Genomic DNA, 24838 nt, shown 5'->3' with positions numbered 1-24838 from the left:
TCTCTGGTCTTGAATCCTAAATATGTGACATGAAACCTTCTTCCCTTCTGAAATGTTTCTTTTCTCTTACTAATGCACTGTAAGCATGCTTGGAAATGCCTATGTGCTCTTTCTGCAAAACCTATTACACTAATATTGTCCTTTTAACTAGCTCGTGTTAAGCAGAAATCATAGAACATAATCACAAATGTAATTGGTGAGCATTTGATTCTGCTTTCCTCACTTTGCCTTTTAGGCACTTTTTCATATTTCTGGTTCTATGCAATTTTAAAAGGTGAATTCTGAAATCTTAAATTGACTGTGCCCGAAACAATGCTGGTCATCCTAATAAAAAAGGAAGTGAAATATTTAAAAGAAATCCATGTGAAAGAGCCTACTGCCCTATGAAACATCAAGCCAGAGTATGACTTTGGGTAATAGTGAGCATTTTAAACATTTTCCCCCTACATTTATCTGTAGGTATTCCCTCTGCTTGTACTCTTTGTCCACATAGTGAACCAGCATCACTGGATAAGATGATTTATTAGTGGAAGCTTTGAGAATTAAGTTGTCCTTTGGTGAACCAGCTGTAAAAATTTCATTTAGATGGACCTCTTTTCATCTCTTCTTCCATTCCTTAAACTGAGGTTAGCAATTGGCTAGGAGTACTGACAAGGACCTTTCATTTTTTTCCCTGTGTCCTTGTGATTGCAAATTAATGTTCAGGCACTCCATTCTTGCTTGAGTACCTTTACTTTCAAATGTATGTCTTTTATATTTTTTATGAGGACGAGTTACTATTGCTCTGAATTTTTGATTGTAGCTAAATTACATTGATTTTCTGAAAAGACCTGACTGAAAGAAAACACAGTAGAATTCTTAAGACAGAGACTGCTATGCAGTGAAAGAAGACAGTCTATAAACCGGATCCCCAGCATTGAGACTTTTGTCTTTTTTTTCTTCCTAGTATGCTCAGAGATAAAATGGTTTGGTAAGAAGTGACAGTTGTAAAAGATGCTATGGCATTCAAGTCTGCAACCCCAGTGCTCTAATCCTAAAGTAAATTTCTTGTAGACATTCAAATATGAAGTGGAAAATACATTTTTGGCAGCTTTTTGATCCATGATAAGTAATCAGTATTTTAGTTTGTGTGTATTAAGGATTTCTTAAAAGCAAATTTTAGTCTTCAAGGAGTAATGTAGATTCTCTTGCTTTCTTTACCAGGGCAGTGTTTACTTTAAATTAATGTGAAGAGCTTGGGGGAAAAAAAAAAGTCAGCCTCCTCCCTTTATGAAATGTCATGGAAATAACTCTGGTGTTATCCAACAGCCAGGAATGGGAGAAGATAGGACAAGTGGGGGAGGCAAGAATCCCACTTTTGAGGTCTGCAGTTCAATTTCAGGCATTATTGATTAGATTAAGATTTATAACTGCAGAGAGTGAAGATTTTCAGAGGAGCATTATTGTTCTATTGTTTAGCTTTTGGTGTGCTATTTTTTTTAAATGTTCAGCCTACTTCTAGAAAGCTTCTAGGTATAAACTATAATAGCAGAATTAATGTTAAAGCCCCCTATATATTCTGTCCATTCACAAATTTCTATGATGATAAAAATGTAGCAATACACTCTTTATATTAAGGCATCAGGCATTTCTTGTCAGCGAAACAGTTCAGTTTTATGGTTTTCTTTGTTCCAGTTCTTTCTTTGCTTGCTTTCTTCCTTCCTTCCCTTTTCTTTCTTCCTTTCTATCTTCTTCCCTCCCTCCTTTTCTTTGGGTATTTTTCCTTTCTTCTTCTTTCGGTCTTCTTTCTACCTTTCTTTCTGTCTTTATGGCATTCGCTCTCTCCTTCCCTCTGTATCACTGTCTCTCTCTAGGTGATGAATGCTCCAGTGCACCTATTATATTAGTTAGTCCACTTTAATAAGCATTTACTTTCAGATTTCTAGATAAGGTTAGGCAAGACCCTGATAATACCTGTTTAAGCACCCATTATCCAGTGTTTGGAAATGATTAATAGTAGAGGATTCCTGTTTGTACTAAAGCCATGAGCTAAGTCTCTATTACTAAAAGCAGGGGTCATCCGCAGGCTAACCCAGCACACTCCCCATGCCCCTCCTGTCCTAGAATGTCAGACACTTCGAAATGGTACCTGCAGAGACCCTTAGATTTGGTTTTATCCACATATCAGAGTGTCAGAACGACTGGCTTGGTTATTTACATTTGTTTTATGTTCAGCTGTCTGCTTGATTTATACTAATGTGATGTGTTCCCTTTCTCTCTTCAGCTTAATAACTGGTTTATATTTTGTTTTGATTTTTCAGTCCCGTCTTTTACCTTCACACCAACAGGTATATATTTGCGCTTACCCTCCTCCTTTCCTTCGTTAGTTCGGCATGTGTTGTACTATTGTGTTGCTGTTTTTATTTCATTTTCTGCAGTAAGCTGGGGGGAAAGGACTTACAATGGAAACAGTACTTCATTTACTCCTAGCAGGCATGCACTTGAAGTAGAAATGGTTGGTGTTGCTTGTCATCCCTTCAGTGCAGTTGTTTATCCATGATTCCACAGTGCATCCGAGCCTTGTTTGCATGTGTTTCATTAGATAGGCACACTGTTTCTAGCCTCAGCATGATTTAACATGCTAATGATCAATTGATGATTTTAGACTTGGCAGTGCATTTTTTTCCCCTTAACTTAAGCTTTCTGGATTTCCAACAAAAAATTTTCTCTCCCGAGCAATTCTCTATCCATAGAATCAACATTCTTAAAGGTAACCAAAATATACAGCACATTTGAAAGATAAAACTTTTCATTTTCCCTAAGTCCAAGTCCTAATATTCTGTTCTATTCTGTTTCTTTCAAAGAGGGTCCTCTTCTTTCACATCACCTTTAGTAAAAAGGTACCTGTGGTCCTGCCTTCTCGGTTTTAATCCAGTTATTATAATCACTGGATGCAGTTATCTCTCCTTAACAGACTCCCAGTTTGGAGTTCTTCTAAGTAGCAGAATTTGGCAGCTTTTAGAAACATACTTGTTCTTAGAAAATGTGTCTGTATTTACAGAAAAGCTAATATCCTTAACCCCTTGACAACTATGTGCAAATCTTTTTTTTTGTCATGGCTAAACTTTATACCCATGACTTATTAAGCTGAGAATGCTCTCAGGGGCATTAAAATATATTTTCACTATGTATACATGTCTGATGGAAATATAATGAGAAGTATTTTCTCAAATCACAATAAAAAATGATTCACATTAATTAATAGTCACAACTTGGCATACATCTTTGTGTGTGTGGAAAGAAAGGTTTATTTTCAAGTTTATGTCTGTCTTACTGGTACTCATATTTCTGGGGCAATGGTCTGGTAGGTTTTTATTTTCCAAAATTTAAGATTCCACTTATATAAAATCATGAAATTACATGATCTAATGATAAATTCAAGATGGAAATCTGAGAATGTGAATGTACAAATGTGTAATAGTTATTATATTTAATAAGAGTATACTGAAGTTTGTTTCTCCTTAGTTTTGAAACTTGTTAACACCTTAAGAAAATAAGAATAACATTTAATTCTATACCATCTTTAAAAAAATACTAGTTGAATCAGAAATCTATTTCCTGTGATGAATGTTTGCAATGCTTCTAAGTAGAAAGGGAGAAAGTATTCCATTCTAGAAAGATGCTCTTGAATGTCAGCTTTTGATATATAAATGCAAACATGTCTATTAATTGTTCCTTTTTTTTTTTTTTTGTAACATTTCAGTAACTTATCAGAGAGGAGGCGAAGCTGTGAGCAGTGGAGGGAGGTAATTATCTTGCTGGTTTTTAGATTCTAAGGGAACTTCCAGATATTCTTGTCTTCCCCGATGACATCACTTTCTCTGCTTAAAAGGTTTAACTTAAAGGTGAAATGTGTTTAAATCTTTTAGAATTACTCCAAGAACTACTCCATGCTGCTCTGCTTTAGAACCAAGCCTGTTAACACACAACTGGAGCTGGTGCATCTTGGGAAATGAACACCAGAGGGAGCACTTGAACCAGGAAAGACAGACTTGCTGATTTAGCAAATCATTAAAAGGAGTTCAAGTAATTAAGTGATGGCATTTATGAAGATTAAGAAATATAGCTAGTTAACAGATACTATCAAAGAAAAAGTGTTCATTTGGAAACCTGCTGAACACAGCAATGGCTCATAAGCTGTAGGTTATATCTGTTTGTTTGCTCTTGTGATAAATTCAACGTAGTTCAGTCTCCACTCACGGGGAAATATGTTGAAATAATAGGAGAATCTAGGTAGCTTGTTAACACGGAGATTTCTTTTTCCCCTCTAATTAAAATGAACCTCAATCCTACATTTATGATTTTTTGGTAATTATTATTCAGTGAAATTTAATACATTCACAGAGAAATCACAAATTGATCTGACAGTCGCCTGAAAGGGGCTGAAAGAAGCTATAAGTTACACGAGCCAAACATCAGAATTTTCTAAGATAATTCTTTCTTTTCAAAAACAGCAACTTCTAGCTTAGGAGGTAAGAAAAAAATTTTTTTTCGACCAAAACCATTTTGTAATTCAAATTCAGTTAACTTATTGAGTGCCCTGCTTTGTGTAGTTAGATAATGGGAAAGATAAAAACAAAACATTATTCCTGAATCTGAGGAACATACCATCTGATGATAAAATTACTGAATTTAGTGTATGACAAAATGTGATAAAAGAAAGAAGAAAGAGAAACAAAACTGCTAACCATCTTTAGTAAAACGCTGTACAAGTCTGACAGTCAGCACTAATCTTTTCTTTTCTGGGTATTGCTGATGGTTTCCTGTTTTCATACCTGTGAAACAAAGCCAGATGCTGAAAGACCACAGCAAGGGAGGTCTTCATAGGAATAAATCCACTTGATTCAGGAATTAAACCAGGGCATATTTTTGCAACAGGGAATCCTCTCTAAATCATAGCCCAGACATTCATGAAACAGCCTTTGGCATAAGAACATTCTCTCATGGATAAATCTGGAATGCCTGATGGTACTACCACCTCTCTGCATGTATATATTCATGGCTATAGACATCAGCTTTCTCATTAATCAGAACATAGGAAAATGCTTACTGAGCATCTTCTGTGTGTTCTGCACCAGCCTCTGTGCATGGGCACGTGCACAGATGTGTTGTGTCTCTCACACACATACACACACATACACATGTATAAAATATAAGTATGGTTCCTGCTCTAAGGGAATTTAGAACCTAGGTAGACCAAAGTATCAAGAAGGACATGGTGGCCAGGGATCTCTCATTACCAAATGATGGTTTCTTCAGCCAGACTGAAAAATTACAAAGTTCTATCTGGAAAGCGTCATCATATAGAATGAACCTTTTGAATGTAAAAATAGTATAGCAGGGAAATGGATTTATTTTAAATACCAAACAGAAGTAATCTTTTTACCAAATGACAAAAGATGCTAGAATGTTATAGAGGCAACAATTGAATAAAGATATTAGAGTCAGGGCTCAAAATGGCAGTTATATACACAATTTTAAATGTATTTATTCATCAACTCTATTTATTGAATACCTACAATGTGGCAGGCACTGTTCTGATTGCCGAGGCTGCTTCAGTGAGCAAAGTCAACACAAGTTCCTGTCCTTCTGAACCTTACATTTAGTGGGGGAGATAGAAGATTGATAATAAACATTTTTTTAAAAGTCAGCTCTATAGTAGAAGCAGTTGGTGAGTGCTCTGGAAAAACAGAACAGGGTAAGAGATCAGGAATGCCATGAGGAAGAGGTCTCACTAGCTATTTGGGAATGTGTGTGTGTGTTGTATGTGTTCCATGATCCAGTCTAGGAAGTATTTGTGAGCGTGTGTGTGTGTTCTCTGTGTGTTGTATGTGTGTTCCATGATCCAGGATAGTAAGACAATGAACAGTGAGTTGGACCCCTGTACTCACTTCTCTGATGCTGTCCCTAAACACTGAATTCCCTCACCTCTCAGGTTCTGTGAGCCCTCTGTGGACCTCCCACCACATCTGGTTTAGGACACCTAAGTCGCAACGTCATCCTCCTCACTCCTGCCTCTGTTACTGTATTTCCTTAACCCTACCTTCTTCTCCTTTCACTATCACTGTATTGTTTCAGGTTCAGTCTTCTGAACCTGATCTGTTACACAGGTTCCCAGCAATCTTGCCTTCATCTGCCTTCATTAGCACTGTTTCCTGTTAATTCCCTTTGCCCAGTGGAGCCGGAATGCATTTTTGAAATACGTATTGATCATGGCTCTGAAGATCCCATTTTTCAATAGAACCCACCATATTTAAAATAGCAAGCCCAAACTGGGCAATGCACACGAAGCCCACAACCTCCAGGAACTTGCAGCACCCCCTTCATACTTCTTTGTGCCACATGCTGTAAGTCACTCTGTCAACTCATCTGACAGTCACCAATATTGCATTTTCTCTATGTCCTTATTACATTAGCCTGGAATATGTCCCTCCTCCCCTTGTCAGTTTGCTGAGGTTCGCCTGCTGTGTCCTCCATGAACTCTTTGTTCTATATAAATACCACAATTAAGCACCTAATATGTGTGTGTGTGTGTGTGTGTGTGTGTATGTCGCTCAGTCACGTCCAACTCTTTGCGACCCCATGGGCTGTATCCCACCAGGCTTTCTCTGTCCATGGATTTTTCTAGACAAGAATACTGGAGTGGGTTGCCATTCCCTTCTCCAAGCACCTGATATGAGGTAATACAATTATCTTTTGTTTATATCAGGGGTCAGCAAATTATGGCTCTGGGTCTGAATTTGGTGTGCCACCTGCTTTTGTAAGTAAAGATTTATTAAAATACTGCCAGACTCACTTGTTTACATGTTGTCCAAGACTGCTTTCCCACTACAATAACAGAGCTGAGTAGTTGGAACAAAAAGTATATGTTTCAAAAAGCCAAAATGTTTACCCTCTGAGCCTTTATAGAAATAGTTTACTAACTCCTGGCTTTAATGATTGTTTCCCACAATAGAATGTGAGATCCTAGGGTTAGAGCCTATGTGATTTATGAATTAATAATTGAATACATGAATTTTTGTAATGAAATAAATGTAATTTATTAGATTAGATCCATAAATTCAATATATGAGATATTGATCTTTAAAAATATCACCAAAAAGTATCTAAAAAAGAGAGGGATGGCTTACCAAATAAATAAATGTCAGAAGATTTCAGTTCAGTCCTTGATGACTTGAGAGAAAATTTTGGCCCTGGACATTTTCCTCTGATAAAGGAGAAGACTGAGAAAGAAGGAGAACCAGAGGGCCGTCTTGGTTCTCAAAAGTGTAAATTCAGCTATTCACAGAAAAGTGATAATGAGGATTACGGTTAAGCAAAGAAATCTCTTCTCAACTTGAAAAGGACAAAGGACTTGCAATGTAATCCGGTGAGAATCATGTAAATATTAAGTGACTGTTCATTTGTTTTCCCTTTTTCAAATATCCCAATCTCCAATTCTGGGGTCATGGAGGGGCGGTGGCAAAACTAGTTAAGATCCAAACCACAGCACAGACCAGGAAAAAGCAGAGAAAGCCTGAAGACGAGAGTGGGAAAGTCAGGCTAACCAGATCAAGAATGCCAGTAGCACATTTCCTGGCCACAGAGGTGAGAAAGAAACAGAACTCAGGCCTTGCTTCTCTCTAAAGGACTGACCACTTTCAGATCTCTCCCTCGCTTGTTACTGGGCTTCAAAACTCTTCAGGATGTCAAAAGAAAGAGGAGACAGCCAGGCAGCCCTTGTTGCTAGGCCCTTCACTATTTTCCTCAGCTCCTGAACCCTCTAGTATTTTATTTTGTGGTGTAGGAGTTCAAATAGGTTTGTTTGTGTGTGTGTGTGTGTGTGTGTTTGGAGTGAGTGAGTAGAATATCTAGAGTAGGAGGAGCAGAGGAATAAAAATTATTTAAGTTCATAATTATTTAAGTTCATTTGTCCTCTTTTCTTTTGTGACACAGAACTGTCCCCTTAATATAAAATGGAAGTTAAATACGGTTTTTGCAAGCACTAGTATCTTCCTTTCTTTAATAATACCTTTTTGAAGACAAGGAAGAAATAGGGAAAGTTCAGATGTATTGACATGAAAATATAACCAACATTATATGAATACATATGTATAATATGATTGTATTTATAGATATATAATATGGTAACATTGGAGAAGGAAATGGCAACCCACTCCAGTGTTCTTGCCTGGAGAATCCCAGGGACAGGGGAGCCTGGCGGGCTTCCATCTATGGGGTCGCACAGAGTCGGACACGACTGAAGCAATATGGTAACGTTATATTATATAATGTGTTCAATACATACTAATCACTGTAACCAGTACCGTGTTTTGCTTCTGCTTCATTTCTTACTGGGGGATAGCTAAATCTGTCCCATACAGACTAGATCATCTTCAATGCATAAAAATATCTTATGAGATTTTTAGTTTTTAAGGACCCTAACACCCTTATAAAAATAACTACATATGACTTTGACTTCCTTAGAGGTCTGTGAAACATACATATGTCATTTTAAGATTTATTATGGGCCAGTAATCCTGACTCAACCTTCTTCACTAAATAATTAGCATTCCAAACACAAGTCTGAACCGAATGCCAGGATGTGAATTGTTAATCCCACTTCCTGTTGGAAAACTCCCATATATATGAAAAGTTCTTTCAGCCTCTGATGATATCAAAACGTTTACTTTTAAAAGTACTTTTCTGAGGGAATCATAGTAGCATAAAAATACCGTCTATTCCTTTTGAACCATGTAAGTCAGGCTGTGGAAAATTTCCACTTGACCCGTACTTCAAACATACTCTAATATTTCTACAGTGTCAAATATGGAGATTTATTTTTAATAACTTCAAAATGATAACACAGTTGGTTTAGGTTTAAGAGAAAATAAGAAAAGCTAAAGACGGCTAGATGCAGAGTTTCTGTAACCAACATCAATTTCAAAGACTCCAGATATCTGTGATACAGCTTGCATTTAAATATTTTTAATTTTAACAGGTCAGCCGCATCGCTCTTCAAAGCATGTTTTTATCAACAGTTTTAACAGTGAATTTGTCCAGTTTTTACAACATTATTCTCAAGACTTCAGACATTTCCTCACTCTTCCTTTGATTAGGAATGTTTGAGGGTTTTTAGAAATTTAATCACTCTTCAACATATGTGTTTATAATAGCTTCCTAGTTTGCAGTGTGGATTCTACAGACAACCTACCAGTATTTGAATCCCAACTCTGCCACTCACTTACTTGCTATACCCATGAACACATTTCTTAACCTGTCTCAGGCAATTCCATTTCCTAATCTGTAAAATCTGGACAATAATAGTAACTACTCTGTAGATTATTAGGAGTTAATAATATATATAAAGAAGTCAGTGCCTCACACATTATAAACAAAAGGTAAGTATTCATTTTTATTACAGATACTTGTATACACACATATATATATGAATACATATATATGTATACAGATATATAAATTATAAACCCATATTTTCATTTGAAGTGAATTATTCCTCAAATAATCATCATTTGCATCATAAGTTTCATTGGTTGACTCTGTATGTCAGAATAGAAACCATGACAGTGACTCTGATGGGCTTCCCGAGTGGCCCTAGTGGTAAAGAATCTGCTTGCTTGTGCAGAAGACATAAGAGATGGGGTTCTATCCCTTAGTTGGGAAGATACCCTGACGGAGGCCATGGCAACCCACTCCAGTATTCTTGCCTGGAGAATCCCATGGACAGAGGAGCCTGGGCTCCAGTACACGGGGTTTCAAAGAGTCAGACATGACTGAGCGCATGCGCGCGCGTGCGCGCGCGCGCACACACACACACACACACACACACACGCGCACTCCCCACAAACACAAGTTAAACGTCAGGTTCTTCCCAGCTAAATGAGAAGCATGGTTTTTACATTTTAACAAAGAAAATGAAACCATGAAGGAACTCTTTTCTGAATCTTCAGTGCCGGTCTGTTTATTGTGGATCTGACAGTATATCCTGCATCATCACCTCTTTTGCTGAATTATCAATTGGAGTCAAGGTTGGAAGAGGCCCTCAGGACTGCCATTGCTGAGCTTCTGTCTGTGTCTCTGGCGCTGGTGGTCCAGGATTCCCATTAGTAACTGCTGATGTACTTTGCACTCCCAATGCACAGTGAGAGAGGATTAACATCTGTTGTTCCAAAAAAAAAAAAACATTAACACTCATATTTCTTACAGTGGACATCACTGTTTTACCAGATTTAATTCAGTAGCTTTCTTTTGTTTATATAGGGATTCATGGCATTTTACATTGTCACCATGAGAAATTGTTGACAAGCTTGCAGAGCTATGGACTGAAACACTGATGAGGCTCTCCACAAAATGTCACAGAGCCCGAGACGCGCTCTCTCTGAGACATGGTTTTGGAGAAAAGTATGCAAATGTGCTTACTGTGAAGGCTCCTTTATCTGAGTAAAGAGCTTGTTCCATTTTTTAATGAAATTGTGAGAAGAATCATGTTTTTGTTTTTTTTTAAATGGGTCAAAAATTAAGAAATGCAAACTCTCTTAACTCAAGTATTCTGTAAGCTATTAAAACACTGAAAAATACAAGTATCCACCTTTTTAGACTCCATGTTTGGTTTTTAGTCTGTGACTGAAGGACTAAAGCATTAGAAACTACAGGATTTTAAGTCTCTGCCTGTTTACAGTGTAATGGCTATATCAACTGAGGTGTGTCTCAGAACATTACATTTTAGTTGCCTTGTGTATAAAATAAAAAGAATGATAATATCTTTCGGCATAATTGACCAAATTATTTGTGAGGATAATAAGATGGAGAATGGGTTGGAATTCTGAATAGGCAATGTTATTTGCTACTTATATAACACTTGCTTTTATACATGTCTTTTTTCTTTAGGCCAGGACTTCTCAACATCAGTGAACCTGCCACACAGCCATGGCTTGCAGACACATGGCCTAACACTGGCAACAATCACAATGACTGCTCCATCAATTGCTGCACGGCAGGCAATGGGAACAGTGACAGCAACTTGACCACGTATAGTCGCCCAGGTTAGAGGCACAGAGATAGCTTGATACACAAGCGTGGCATTGTTAGGAGCAGGCCATGAGGAGATAACTTCCCTTTTCTTCTCCCTAAATTGGAAAGGAAATTTAATCAATATGTTCATGAAATATTAACCACTGTTTAGCAAATTAGCCTGATTCAAGTTATGTTTTCCATCCTTATATCTCCACACCTTACCCTACACCCAAAAATGTTTCCCAGTATGTGAAGGGAGAATGGAGGATATAAATTCTAGAATAAATAGCAAATAAGGAAAAATGAAATTATGTAGAAGTAGTTATCCTCATAAAAATGTGTGTAATTATAATTTTAGTAGATTGTAGTTATTTAGAGTATTTATTTTAAAGATTTTGAGGGCAAAGCAAATCAAAAGACCAATAAATATATAGTCTGAGGGATCAAATTTTTAATGGCGGGAACAACAACAATAAGAATAATTAGATGATTTTATTTAAATTTAAAAAATTTAAATTAAAAAAAAATTTTGAAAGCTAAATGAAATTCAAAAATGTTATTGTATAATAGTAAATTTTCATAGAATACAAGAAATATATACCTTTTGCAGCTGTGTATACTAATACTAATTGTGTCTTTGGGGTTCAGAAATATGTGTGGTGAATTACTTGATAAAATTTCATGCTAAAACATGACAGTAAACTTTGGATGTAGAGTATACAATATTTAAAAGAATAAAAAAAAACTATAATTCTTAAAAAAAAAACCTTTCAGCATGCATTCACAATATAGGAAATATTGAAAGAGTCATGAAGAATCCAAATATATGACTATAAAAATAACCCATGGAATTAAGAAAAAGGAAAATAAAATATGGCATTTAAGTAAAAATTGTGATGTACCATAAAGAACAAATCATAGTCTCCATTGAATTTGGATATGAAAATGATGCAACCATGTGACCAAGTCCCTATTCTTCAGAGGTCGGTGTTCTAGTTATCGAGGCAGAGAAGTGCTCACATAATTATAAGTAAAAGAAAGATTACGCTGAGGCCAATAAGACAAGAAAATGACAACATTTTTGTAAATTAATATGAAGAGCTGAGTTATCCAGCATGGTAGCCTCTGGCTTCAGGTGGCTATTTAAATTAAATAAAATACCATTTAAAATCCAGTTCCTCATATGCACTAGCCACATTTTGAGTGCTCAGTAGCCACATGTGGCTATTGTATTAGACAGTGCAAAATAGAACATGTTCATTTCCATATGATAGCACTTATATGGAAATATTGGCAAAAAAAATGAGATTACCAAAACTATATTGCCATTAAAAATATTTTAACAACTCTTACATGAAGCTTAATACCTAAAAATTAGAAATAAAATTACTAAAAGCCAGATTAATTAAATACCTCTGATCCCTGATCATTTGTTGTTAAAATACAAAGTAATTGAATTCAGTAGGATAGAGAAGTTGCAAATTTTTCTTAAAACTATATTCATTTTTACATCTTAAGTAGTAGCCATGTTAATTCATCAATTCTTATGATATTTAGTTGAAAACTCATCCTCAAGGTGAACTTGTTAATGCTGCAGCCACTATGAATAAAATAGTGGTATTTTTATTATTATAACTTAACTAAATTTTTATTTAAATAATATTTTAGTTTTAAATGATTTTAGTTCTTTCTGCTATTTTAATATTTTCAAATGCAGACCTTAAGTATTTATATATATATATATATATATAACTTATTTCACTCTTAAATATTTAAATGAAGGAAAAATTAGAGTGAAATTGAAATATTAGATTATTACAGGTGTTATTTGATTAAATTGCCCTGGCTACTGTGATTCATTTGGCCATCATTATTGTCATTTTATATATCTTGAGGTATCATTATGAAACCATGCAAAATGACTATATAATAGCTTTTCTTGATAATGATTATCTTGTGTGACCAAAGGAAAAAACTAATAAAATTCTCCTGAGTATAGTTTACTATCACTTTTCTTCTGTTCCTCATTTTTTTGAATACAGGTATTTTGTACAATATTGAAATCTCAAGTTATTTGATCTGAAGGCAGAAGTTTTTTGGGGGAGGGGGAAGGTCTGCACTCTTAACATATTAGCCTTGTTCTGTTGCTTCAACAGCTAGCTAGTAATTTCAAATAGTTCAGTAACTCCAGATTAGAAAATTTAAACTTGGCACATAAAGATATTCATGTATATATTCTCTTAGTGCATTTCCCATTAATGTGATTGTTAAAGGAAAATTACTTAAATTGAGTTCATTATTTATAAACTACATAACACTAACTGAAGTTCAGAATTATTTAGTCTCCATATAAATTATATATCCTCTCTTACTCCCTCAATTTTTTTTTTTTTGAAAGAACATTTAATTCTGTTCTTTAGAAAGGACATAAGAATACTTGGTCCTTTTTACTCATAGTATTTAAGCCCATTTATACTTTATATAACAATAATACTGTGACTCACAAAGCTTCTTACAAGGAAATTTAAAACGAATAACCATGCAGAATGACTTTTTCCTTTTCCTCTCCATTGCACATAGCTGATTGTATAGCAAATTATAACAACCAACTGGATAACAAACAAACAAATCTGATGCTCCCTGAGTCAACTGTTTATGGTGATGTGGACCTTAGTAACAAAATCAATGAGATGAAAACCTTCAATAGCCCAAATCTGAAGGATGGGCGTTTTGTCAATCCATCAGGGCAGCCCACCCCTTATGCCACCACCCAGCTCATCCAGTCAAACCTCAGCAACAACATGAACAATGGCAGTGGAGACTCTGGCGAGAAGCACTGGAAGCCACCCGGACAGCAGAAACAGGAAGTGGCACCAATTCAGTATAACATCATGGAGCAAAACAAACTGAACAAAGGTAAAGAGACTTGCCTTTATTCCCACCATCTTCTGTATTGGCTTCCTTAACCTTTCAGCAGTACATGCCAAAGCTTGTCTGGAACTTGTGAGTGAAATCTGTCTTTTGTCACTAAGGTTTTCTGATTTCTTTGGTTTCAAAATTTCCAGTGTCAAAAAGTTAATTAGCACAACAATAACCTTGGAAAATTGATTTTATAATAATATATAAGTATTTCCAAATGGTTTTGAGATTAATTTAAATTTAATCGTAGGTGAGGGATTGCTCCAGACAGAATCTTTTATTCATAAGGCAGATGTACAGCCGTCACAATACCTCACCTTTTAAATAAATAGACTCTCCCATTCTTTCCACTCGAGAATGGAAGATAATTGCTTCTACATGGTCATATAAATGAGTGGCATTTTTATATCAAACTGAAAAAAAATAATTAGGCTTGAACTGGAGAAGTGGTTCAATTTTTTATATTTCTCCTACCTCTTGTGGTTACTAAGACTGCTGCAATGTATGATTTTAGACCCTAAATTTCTTTGACCTGATTGAAGTCTGTCAGGGTAGAACCTAAAGTAAATTGAGTTCAGTGTTAACTTATAGCTGCAGAATAGTATTTTATGGCCTGAGGGGAATGTTTCTCTATTGTAAATGGGTGAGTTGGAAGGGATAGGTATTTGATTTTCTTGTAGTTCCTTTAGGTTACTGCTTTAATAACATGATTTACAAAATTATACCTCTAGAAATAAAAGGAATGCTCTAATTTGAATAAGTCAGGACAGTTTGTATGAGTGTCCAGGTAAAGGATACATTTAATTGCAGATAATTAGAAATACAGATTTCCTTTTTTTTTAAGCTTGAGTTCAAAGCTAAATGTATTACAGTTGGAAATTACCAAGAGATAGTATTATATGTTTTACTTTAATAAGTCACTCATCTTGCTTTATTCCCAGTTTAAGAAAACATTTGATTGGTATAATAACCCAATTCAATAGATATTTTCTAACCATTTTTTTCTTGAAATATAGTTGAGATACATTCTTACAGCAGTTACAGGTGTACAATGTAGTCATTCACAATTTTTAAAGGTTACACTCCATTTATAGTTATAAAATACTGGCTACATTCCTTGTGTTGAACAGTATATCCTTGTAGCTTATTTTATATATAATACAGCCGTTAGTCCCTTACCTGTATGCCCCTCCCCTTTTCTTCTCCCTGCTGATAACCACTAGTTTCTTCTCTGTATCTGTGAATCTTCTTCTTTTTGTTATATTCACTAGCTTGTTGAATTTTTTAGATTCCAACTATAAGTGATATCATGCAATATTTGTCTTTCTCCATGTGACTTTTTTCACTTAGCATAATATGTGAGTTCATGGCAAAGATGAATAGGAGAGGTTCTGTAATCAGAGAGTTTACAGTGGGGATTCAAACTATTGTCATATTATTCCTACAGAGTACATAGCTTTATTGTCGACTTTGGAAAGGTCTGACAGTCCTCTGTACAAATATTTCAGAGCTGTGATAAATTGTTTATACTGCTTATAAACAGACTTGGTATGTCAAACTATAATAAAGACACTGGAATGCAGCTAGACTGATAGATTATTACTCAGTACATTCCAGGGGTGAGTTTTTCGCTCGGATTTTCACCTCTCCCTCAGCAAGCAGAAGTATTTGTGGAAGACTGAGATACTTCGTCTTCTTATCTGTATTTTTAATTAGACATAATCTTCCTGGCAAGTTTCAGGTTTATGTTTTATTATTTTTTAATGATTCACAGACATGACATTTTCCCGATTTATTGTTATTAAAATTATTTTGTTACCATATTTTTAAAGATAAGAAGTCAAGCAAAGCTGACTTATGCCTTAGCTGATTTATAAGTGTTTTAAAGAGAAGAAATAGTCCCTGGTGGGATTCATTCACACTTATGTTTACTCTGATTCATGTAAAGAAGACACAAAGAGTTTATATTTTACATATCTTAAAGTAGACATGTTTAAAGATCTTTATTTTTTTCTTGACCTTTCATCCTAAACACATGTCCATCTTAGCAAATGATCAATATGATAATTTAAAAGCTTAATCCTTGGTAAATGATTGAGGCACCAAAATAAATGTATAACATTTTTTTCCATCTGACATGTCCAGATTATCGTGCAAATGACACAATTGCTCCAACTATCCCTTACAACCAGTCATATGACCAGAATACTGGAGGATCCTACAACAGTTCAGACCGGGGAAGTAGTACATCAGGTAAGTAAGGGAAACCAAGGAGAAGGCCAGTCTCTCCTTTAAAGAGATGGTACATTCCTTTAGCTTGAATGCTAATGATCTGAAATATGACATGTCTAATCACTTTATATGATTTGAACCTTTCAGGCATAGGTCTTGTCTCTGCAGTGTGAACTACTGTCCACTCATTGAACCATTTTATGTTCTATTTGGTAACGAAGATTGAGGCTCCTATGTTCTTCCTTTTTAAGGAGATCTATTAAAGCCAGAAGCATGACTGAATCTTTAAAGGCAGTTGAAACACTTTTTCCATCTCAGCAAAAACATAACTAAAAATATTGTACATACAGTTAATCTGCTATGTTACCATTTGAAGGTAGTCTGTTAAAGCATATGAAACTTCAGCACACTTGAGTAGCTTTTTTGATTCTTCAAAAGCCCAAGAGATAGTATCATAAGATTTACCTACAATTGGAACCTGCCTCAGTTAACGATCTCTCTATCCCTTACTTAGTTCCTGCTCTAAAATCGCGTGAAGCAACCTCCCGATGTCAGCGTGTGCGAGCCTCAGAAGCCACACCGCGGCCTCTCCCCTGTGGTTTCCATGCTGTTGCAGCTGTTTGCCAGCTGTTTTCCTGATAGCGGCTGCAGATGGGAGCTTGCTGGCACTTAAGCCCTGTTTTTCTAATTAAAGGCGGTTCATTATTAGAACGAACATGTGGCAAGTCACACCACAATGAGGACAAAACCAATTGATCTTGACTCTAGTTTGTTTCTCCAGGAGAGGGTAGATATATTACTTCCTAGCAACTGGATTAAAGTTGCCAGTAGGTGCTTTTAGCCAAATGTCTCTACCCCTCTTCTGTAATGAATATGGTATTTGCATTTTACCATCTTGCCTTGATGAAGGCATGCTGATTTGGCATTTTGTAGCCTGTGTTTTGTCACTGATTGAAATTGTTCCTAGTTGAATTAAGGAGGTTAGAAATAGCTCTGTACCTTTTTAGATCTACTCTTGTTTTACTGTGTATTGTTTGATTGTTTTTAACAAATCTTATCAAATGACTTTTTATATTTTTTTAAAGTAAGTAAACTCTAAACTATAAAAAAAGACACTGGAAAAGAGCTAGACTCACAGATTATTACTTAGTACATTCCAGGGGTGAGTGTGCTATTTGGATTCTCACTTCTGCCTAAGTAGGCAGAAGCATTAAGCATTTTTAAAATAAGAGAAAATTTTCAAAGATGTCCTCTTGGACAACTATATAAAGTGTTTTTATATTTGATATCCCATGCCATTTCTTCTTTGAATTCTTAGGCACTTAAAGAGAAAAACGTCTTAATGAAAAAAAAAAAAAAGATTCTGGGTTGTTATTCGATTGCCTTTTTCCATCCCTCAGTTTCGATACATAGATCCTGATGTTCTGCTGCTACTTGGTATTTAGTATTCTGTGACTATGCAGTAAAAAGGCCCCATGATGTGAAATCTGGTGGTAATTAGGGGAGAGAATGAGGCAATTAAATGAAGTAAAGGCGAGATTTGTGGTGTAAGGCCTTTCAGGACAGGTAGAGTTGTTACAGTGGATGAGCGCCAGGAAATCAAGACAAAGGCTGTGGGTACAGTCAACTCCTCAGTACACGCATAGCCACTCCAAGACAGACAGGTGAGCGGAGGCAGAGAGAAAACAGGCAGAAGCCAGGCCATCATAATTTATAAGTAACAGCCTGTCCCTCAGCCCACACTTGGTGCAGTAACAGACCAGTGCAAGACGTGTGGCCTCACAAACACTGTCATTTCAAAATTCCCAAGGGACTTAAAAAAATAAGTCTCATTGAATATATTCAGACCTGTTTCATGTACCATGTGAACTGGAGCTGTTTCAGAAAGGGTTTTGTTTGTTTTTTTTTAAAAAAAAAAAGACAATTCACTGAATTTAAGGAATCATATAAGAAAAATATACTCATTGTCTGTAATTTACGTAAGAATGTAGAATATATCCTATTGGAGGAGGAGGATAATGACCATTTTATCTCCAAATATCTTTTGACCTAACATTATTTTAAAATGAATATACCAAAATGTGCAGCTACCTATGTTTAAAGAATATACCAAATCTAATACCAGAATGTTGGGCAACTTGAATAATTGAGCTATTTTAAACTTCTAACAATGTTCAAGCAACATTATTTCACTCTAAGCCATAATTTTATAGAAACAGTGGCTAAAAACACTTCGGCTCCTTTTTAAAAACCATTTTTCTGCTTCTTTTGTTGTTAGATATATTAGTTCTTCCAGCAATTATTTTCATCTGCACCTGTCTTTCTGACAAAAACTAGTAATTTCATTGTGCCTAAAACGTTTCAGTGGACAAGTACAAATTATATATACTCGGTAATTTAATGCAACAGTGGAAATGTAATAGATCGTATCTGTATCATATTGTATTTTAGGTTCCAGCAATTAAATAATAGAAAGGCACTTCAGAAAGTATGTCTACAGCTCATTTGTTTTAGATGATAATCCATAATGCAATTAATTGCTGTAAGAAGATCACTATTAATGATATGACTTATAAAAATTCATTTATGGTTTTATTGCTCGTTCACTATTTATTTTGCAGTTAAACTTGTCAGTATTCTGCATTTTCTTTTGTACAAAGTTCTGTTTAAAATTTAAGAAGAAAAGTGTGTTTACCTCTGTATATGAATTATAAGATCATATTTACAGAACATAATCTGTGGATTATTAATAATATGTGGATTATTAATCTGTGGATAATAGAAAGGGCTTAAAATTCAGAAATAAAAATTGTCTTTTGTTTCTTTTCAAGGGAGTCAAGGGCACAAGAAAGGGGCAAGGACACCCAAAGTGCCAAAGCAAGGTGGCATGAACTGGGCAGACCTACTGCCCCCTCCCCCAGCACATCCTCCTCCTCATAGCAACAGTGAAGAGTACAGCATCTCTGTAGATGAAAGGTAAGAGGGATTTTAGGGCAGATGTAAGTGGAGCAATAGGATTCCCTAAACCAATATTAAGTAATTACTAAACTAAATCAACCAGGGAGACTGATTCTTAAGGTCCATGGACATTTTCTCTGAATAAAACAATATTGATGGGTCAGGACAACTTAGAAACCCTCCTCAGCTTTGCAACAACAAAAGGAATTCATATCTTAGAAGCTTCTTTTGGAACTCAGAATCATGAGTCATGAGTACATACACACACACACACACACCCCCATTCACCATACACACACACGCACAGTTTACATATTTATAAGTATTTTAAATTATATACATATATTTAACATACATGGTCATGACTATATATGAGATCACTTATATATCACTATATTTGATTTTGTATTTTTCAAATATCAAAACTTCTGTTGTATATCTCTGAATTTTCATAAATTAAGTGTATGGATTTATACCACAGCTCCAGCATCCTGAAAACTGTTTGCTCTCAGATATTATCACATTCTGCTGAAAACTGTAGAAGTTTAAACTTTGCTGAATTGTTTCTCACAGATTTAACGAGTGTAAAGAACCCACAGGACAGCAATTAGAGAGTTAGCATGCTTCTTCCTCACTCCAGGGTCTGTAGAACTAGATGTGGTACCACCCAACAAAACAAAAACAGCAGCTTCACTCGGCTGATCAGTGGAAGAGAGCTCCTTTGATGTAGAGAATTAACACAGAAAATGCAAAATCGGCCTGAAAATAGTCTTTCTAAAGACTGCTATTGAAATGAAGACATTGTTCTTTCATTCTCCACAAAAACAAAACGAAAAACAGTTTTAGAGTTCCAAGTATGACAGGAAACAAAGTCTCTTTACTTTTATTTTCTAATCACTGAATTCGCAAATACTGAACCATTGATCCTCAGAAAAATGCAAGGTTAGGTTCCTTTAAGCTCTGGTTACATCTTGGTCAGTCCATCCATACAAAGAGCTTCCCTGGTGGCTCAGGTGGTAAAGAACCTGCCTGCAGTGCAGGAGACCTGTGTTCAATCCCTGGATAAGAAAGATCCCTGGAGATGGAAATGGAGATCCATACATACCTTCTTGTATATGTTTTTTGTTTAAAGACACCTTATTTAATATATATTGTTGATTCATTAACATTGAATTCACAGCCAATAGCACTGTAAGTCATTCCTGAGCAAAGCTTATCTAATTCACATATTTTCTCCATTGAGGCACATTATAGCCTTTTTGCCCTTGGGAACCCCAGACAGTCCTAAAGAAGTACACCTGGGGGTCATTTTTACCAGGGAACTCACCATCATGAGGGCCCCCTGGTGGCTCAGTCAGTAAACAATCTGCCTACTAGTACAGGAGACCTGGATTTGATCCCTGGGTCAGGACAATCCCCAGGAGCAGAAAATGGCAAGCAACTCCAGTATTCTTGCCAGATTATACAGATACTTGACTGTGTTGTTTAGGTCCTCATATTTTATTCTGTAGGCAACTAAAGAGCCACTTATTACCCTAAAACAGGTGACTAACCGGAAAGTGGTGCTCATTATAGTAAAAAGCAACGTGAGGATGGAGAAAAAGGTATAAATTCTAGAGATTTTTAGAAGTAGAGTATGAATGAACTGGGGAACAGTTTAAGGTAGAAGAGAGGAATGTCAAAAGGAGTACAAGAGACATAGGAAACACAGGAGGAAGTGTCACAGATAGTGGGATTTGTTCATTAAAAGAAGATATAAAGGTACAAAGAAATCATGTTATATGAGCATCAACTTTCCTGAGTTCTGGTAAACAAGGTAGAGAATAAATAAGATAGAAGGGTAACATGAACACAATTTATATAATGCATCAAGTTACTGCCATTCTAACTAGTAATTCTGTACCCTGAGATAAAAGAGAAAGGAACAAATGTTCGCCAGATTCATTTAGAGCTTCCACATAGCTCTAGCTATGGAGGAGAGGGGACATTTTATAGTTTGTTGATTATTTTATTTATTGTGTTTTTCATTCACCATCCTAAATGCAAGCGAACTATACTATATTTTGTGCCCAACCAAAGAAATAGTTTGGTTTAAAATCATCTATTTTATGATTTGGTTTAAAATCATCTATTATGATTTTAGAGGAAAAGTAGATTGTATTGGGCTAATAAGTTGATCTTCAATGTATCTACCTCCAGAGGGATTTTCAAGAGTAATTTTTCTCAGAATTTAGCATATTGTCTTTGGGTTATTTTCAAGACCATCCTGAATAGTCCTTTAGAGATCATGTTGAATTGGAGGGATTGAAGAGATCAAACACATTTGGGGTTTACTAAATTAAACTTTGTTAGATTTCTTTATTGCCTGACTTCTCAGAGCCTATGATGAGCCAACTGAATTGTAATCCCATGGAGAAAACTTTGTTATCTATAGCAACACACACATCTTTATGACAGTGAACTATTAAAAAAAAAAAAAAAAGCTCTTTTTTTGGAAATTCTTATTTATTTATTTATTCATGGCTGGACTGGGTCTTTGTTGCTGTGTGTGGGCTTTCTCCTGTTGCGGGGAGCAGGGCCTGCCCTCTAGTCGTGGTACGTGGGCTTCTCACTGTGGTGACTGCTCTTGTTGAGCATCATAGACTCTAGGTGCAGGGGCTTCAGTAGCTCCAGCACACAGGCTCAGTAGTTGTGGCACACGAGCTCAATTGCCCAGCAGCATGTGGGATCTTCCCAGACCAGGGATTGAACCTGTGTCCCCTACATTGGCAGGTGAGTTCTTAACCACTGGGCCACCAGGGGAGTCCCAACAGTACCTTCTGAAGGTGGCCTGAACATGCAGATTTCAAAAGCAATTCAATACTATTTCACTAACTCTACAGATAGTTCATTGGAATAACCTGAAGTGAGTCTAAGCGTCCTTATGATTTGTTCTAGCTATGACCAAGAAATGCCATGCCCCGTGCCCCCAGCACGGATGTATCTGCAACAAGGTGAACTAGAAGAGGAGGAAGATGAACGAGGTCCCACTCCCCCTGTGCGGGGAGCCGCCTCTTCTCCGGCTGCCGTGTCTTACAGCCATCAATCCACCGCCACTCTCACGCCCTCTCCACAGGAAGAACTCCAGCCCATGTTACAGGATTGTCCCGAGGAGGTGGGCCATGGGCAGCACCAGCCTGACAGGAGGTACGGGGGTCATTCGGCTTCTTCACTAACAGATTGGCTCATTTCCACTCGTAAGTGGCATTTACAGAATGCTCTTACCCGAAGTACTTTTCAGGTCACGTGGGCCTTTTTTTTCCAGTATCATCACAGAGGAAGCCCTCCCTGGTAATTAGCATATCAAGTAATATTGTTGATCATAACATTAGATTAATTGATCCCAGTGAACTTGCAACCATAAAATAATGTGCCTTAATTCTCACCCACTTAGGATAATTGCATTCATAAACACATGGATACCATGTAGTAAATATATGGGTTGCTAATCATTTTTTTTTTATCTTATAACATCTTATTGACGACGGGTGGTTTTATATTTTAGTTTTCTTTATGCGTGGCCATGCCATATCTTTAGTCTGTGAAGGAGAGATTTTCCTCCAGTCTTTGCAAATTCAGACTGCAGAGTGATTTGTTCTTTAAAAGCTATAACGTTACAGGATGAATTTGGTATATTCATTTTGTATTGACTTCAGGTATCTTTACTTTGGTTGAGATTAAGTTAGCTTACAGTCCTTTTGTCTAAGCTACTAATAGTATGTTTCACATTACTTTTCAAATTACCTATTTCCTCAACATCCTCCTCTGTGTTACAAATGGTACCCAGTATCTTCCTCCTGGCAAACTCTTCTTTGTTCTTTTGAAATGGTCAACCTCTTTACCTTTCTTGATCATGATCAAAAATCAGCTTTGTGTGTGTGTCTTAGATTTTTTAACCTATGTATTCAGCATTGCCAACCAGCACGTTTATGCACAAATCCTTCACTTGTCATTTCTACCACATAAAAACTATTACTGCATCATGTCAGCACTTCTCTCATTGTTGATGATTTTGTTTGTAGTATTTTATTGTCCTTGACACATTATATATATATATTATTTTCTGTATCCCTAATTTCATTTGAAACTGAGTATATTATTTGCCTCAGAAGATCTCCCCTCAATATTCTTGAATGAATAACAAGTTCTGGTTTATGCTGCTTGAATTCTGTAGATCAAAACAGAATTTGCAGTGCTTTGAACTATTCTATCAGTAAGAGGTTATTACCAAATTTAACTGATATACTCTGTAAAATGAAGGAAGTAGTTAAATTTTCTTCTGCGTGACAAGGGGGAAGTTGGATTGCCAGACATTTAAATTTAATGTTATTAACCCATGGAACTTCAGGAAGATTGAGAACAAATAAGACATCTCTTTTCCCTATTAAGGTCACAACCATCTCTGCTGCCACTCTTATTCAGAGAAAATGAGATGCTAATAGAGGCTGTTAGCTCTGAAATATCTCAACATTCTTTTCTCATTCTTTCAAATTACCTATTTCCTTAGCATCCTCCTCTGTGTTACAAATGGTACCCAGTATCTTCTTCCTGGAAAGCGCTTCTTGTTTTCCTTAGGTCAACCTCTTCACCTTTCTTGATCGCAATCAAAAATCAGCTTATCTATCTTGCCTTTTCAGCCTTTTCCTCTTGATTCAATCCTTTCTCCTTATAGTTAACCCTATTACCTTTTAAACTTCCTTTAGCCTCCCCTTTTTTATGCTGCTCTTGGTCTCTCCTACTCTGTAAGATTCTTTGGTCACTTTCCTAATTCTTATTCACACCTCAGTCCTCTGAATGCCGGCTTATACCATTTGCTTCTATCAGGCTTCAGAAAGTAACCGCTGAATCATCAATATAAAGCCTTCTCTTAATTTTTTCTATTATCTTACTACCATTCCCCCAATTAAATTATTCACCAAGTCCCTTCATTTCTAACTCCAAAATACTCTTGATTTTGTTCCTACGTTTCCTTTCCTAGAGCCCCTAAGGCAGGCCCTCAGTCCTGGTCCCTTTAAATACGGTTGTATCCCTGCATTGATCACCACTTACCTCACCTTCTCTGTCTACTGTCCACATTGTTTTTCTTTACCCACCAGTCTAGTAATGTTATTCCACATTCAGAGTCAAGTCTTAACTATTTAGCCCTGTTTTAATACCTTTTACAGTCCTTTTTCCTTTACTTACCTCTTCCCTCCCAATACTTCCACACATCCACTTTTCTAATTAGTCTGTTTGAAATTCCCTGAATTTGCCTTGAACTCACCAAAACCTTGTCAGCAATGCCAGGAACCAGCCCACAGAAGGCAGTACTGGAGCTAGCGGTGGGGGCCATGACTGTCACCAAAATCCTCAGTGTCCTCACTGAGCACAGGTGTCTTGGTACATGCTATTTCTCTTGATGGCCTGGCCAGCATTTCTCATCTTTCCAAGCTCTGTTCAGATGTACCACCTGTGCAACTTTCTTGTTTCTGGCAAAAATCTACTCATCGTGTTCTTTACTTTTCATCATGGTCTGCTCGCCACTCTGCTAACACAGTAATCAGGTTTTCATGTTGCATTAGCGCTGGTGATTTGTGTCTCTTTCCCTGTTTAAGTCAAAAGCTCTTTGAGAGCAATGCTTATGTCCTGTTCCCGTCAT

General features: G+C 36.3%; 1 protein-coding gene across 10 annotated transcripts in view; it reads left to right on the top strand.

Moving 5' to 3' along the window:
• The window catches only part of ROBO1 (roundabout guidance receptor 1), a 1295994-nt gene that overhangs the window by 1240788 nt on the left and 30368 nt on the right, over positions 1 to 24838 (top strand). For 4 of the 10 annotated variants that reach the window (XM_059885533.1, XM_059885529.1, XM_059885541.1 and 1 more), the window contains 7 exons: positions 2301 to 2327; positions 3743 to 3785; positions 10927 to 11081; positions 13633 to 13968; positions 16117 to 16224; positions 19035 to 19179; positions 22099 to 22347. In XM_059885533.1, the coding sequence (XP_059741516.1) occupies positions 2301 to 2327; positions 3743 to 3785; positions 10927 to 11081; positions 13633 to 13968; positions 16117 to 16224; positions 19035 to 19179; positions 22099 to 22347 (1063 nt within the window). The remainder of the gene's footprint in view (positions 1 to 2300; positions 2328 to 3742; positions 3786 to 10926; positions 11082 to 13632; positions 13969 to 16116; positions 16225 to 19034; positions 19180 to 22098; positions 22348 to 24838) is intronic. The other 6 variants (XM_059885536.1, XM_059885545.1, XM_059885537.1 and 3 more) reach the window with 3 other exon arrangements.

Source organism: Bos taurus, chromosome 1 (genome assembly GCF_002263795.3).
Source record: "Bos taurus isolate L1 Dominette 01449 registration number 42190680 breed Hereford chromosome 1, ARS-UCD2.0, whole genome shotgun sequence".
Classification (NCBI taxonomy): domain Eukaryota; kingdom Metazoa; phylum Chordata; class Mammalia; order Artiodactyla; family Bovidae; genus Bos; species Bos taurus.
Note: the sequence above shows the minus strand (reverse complement) of the source record. Positions and strands in the feature narration are given on the sequence as shown.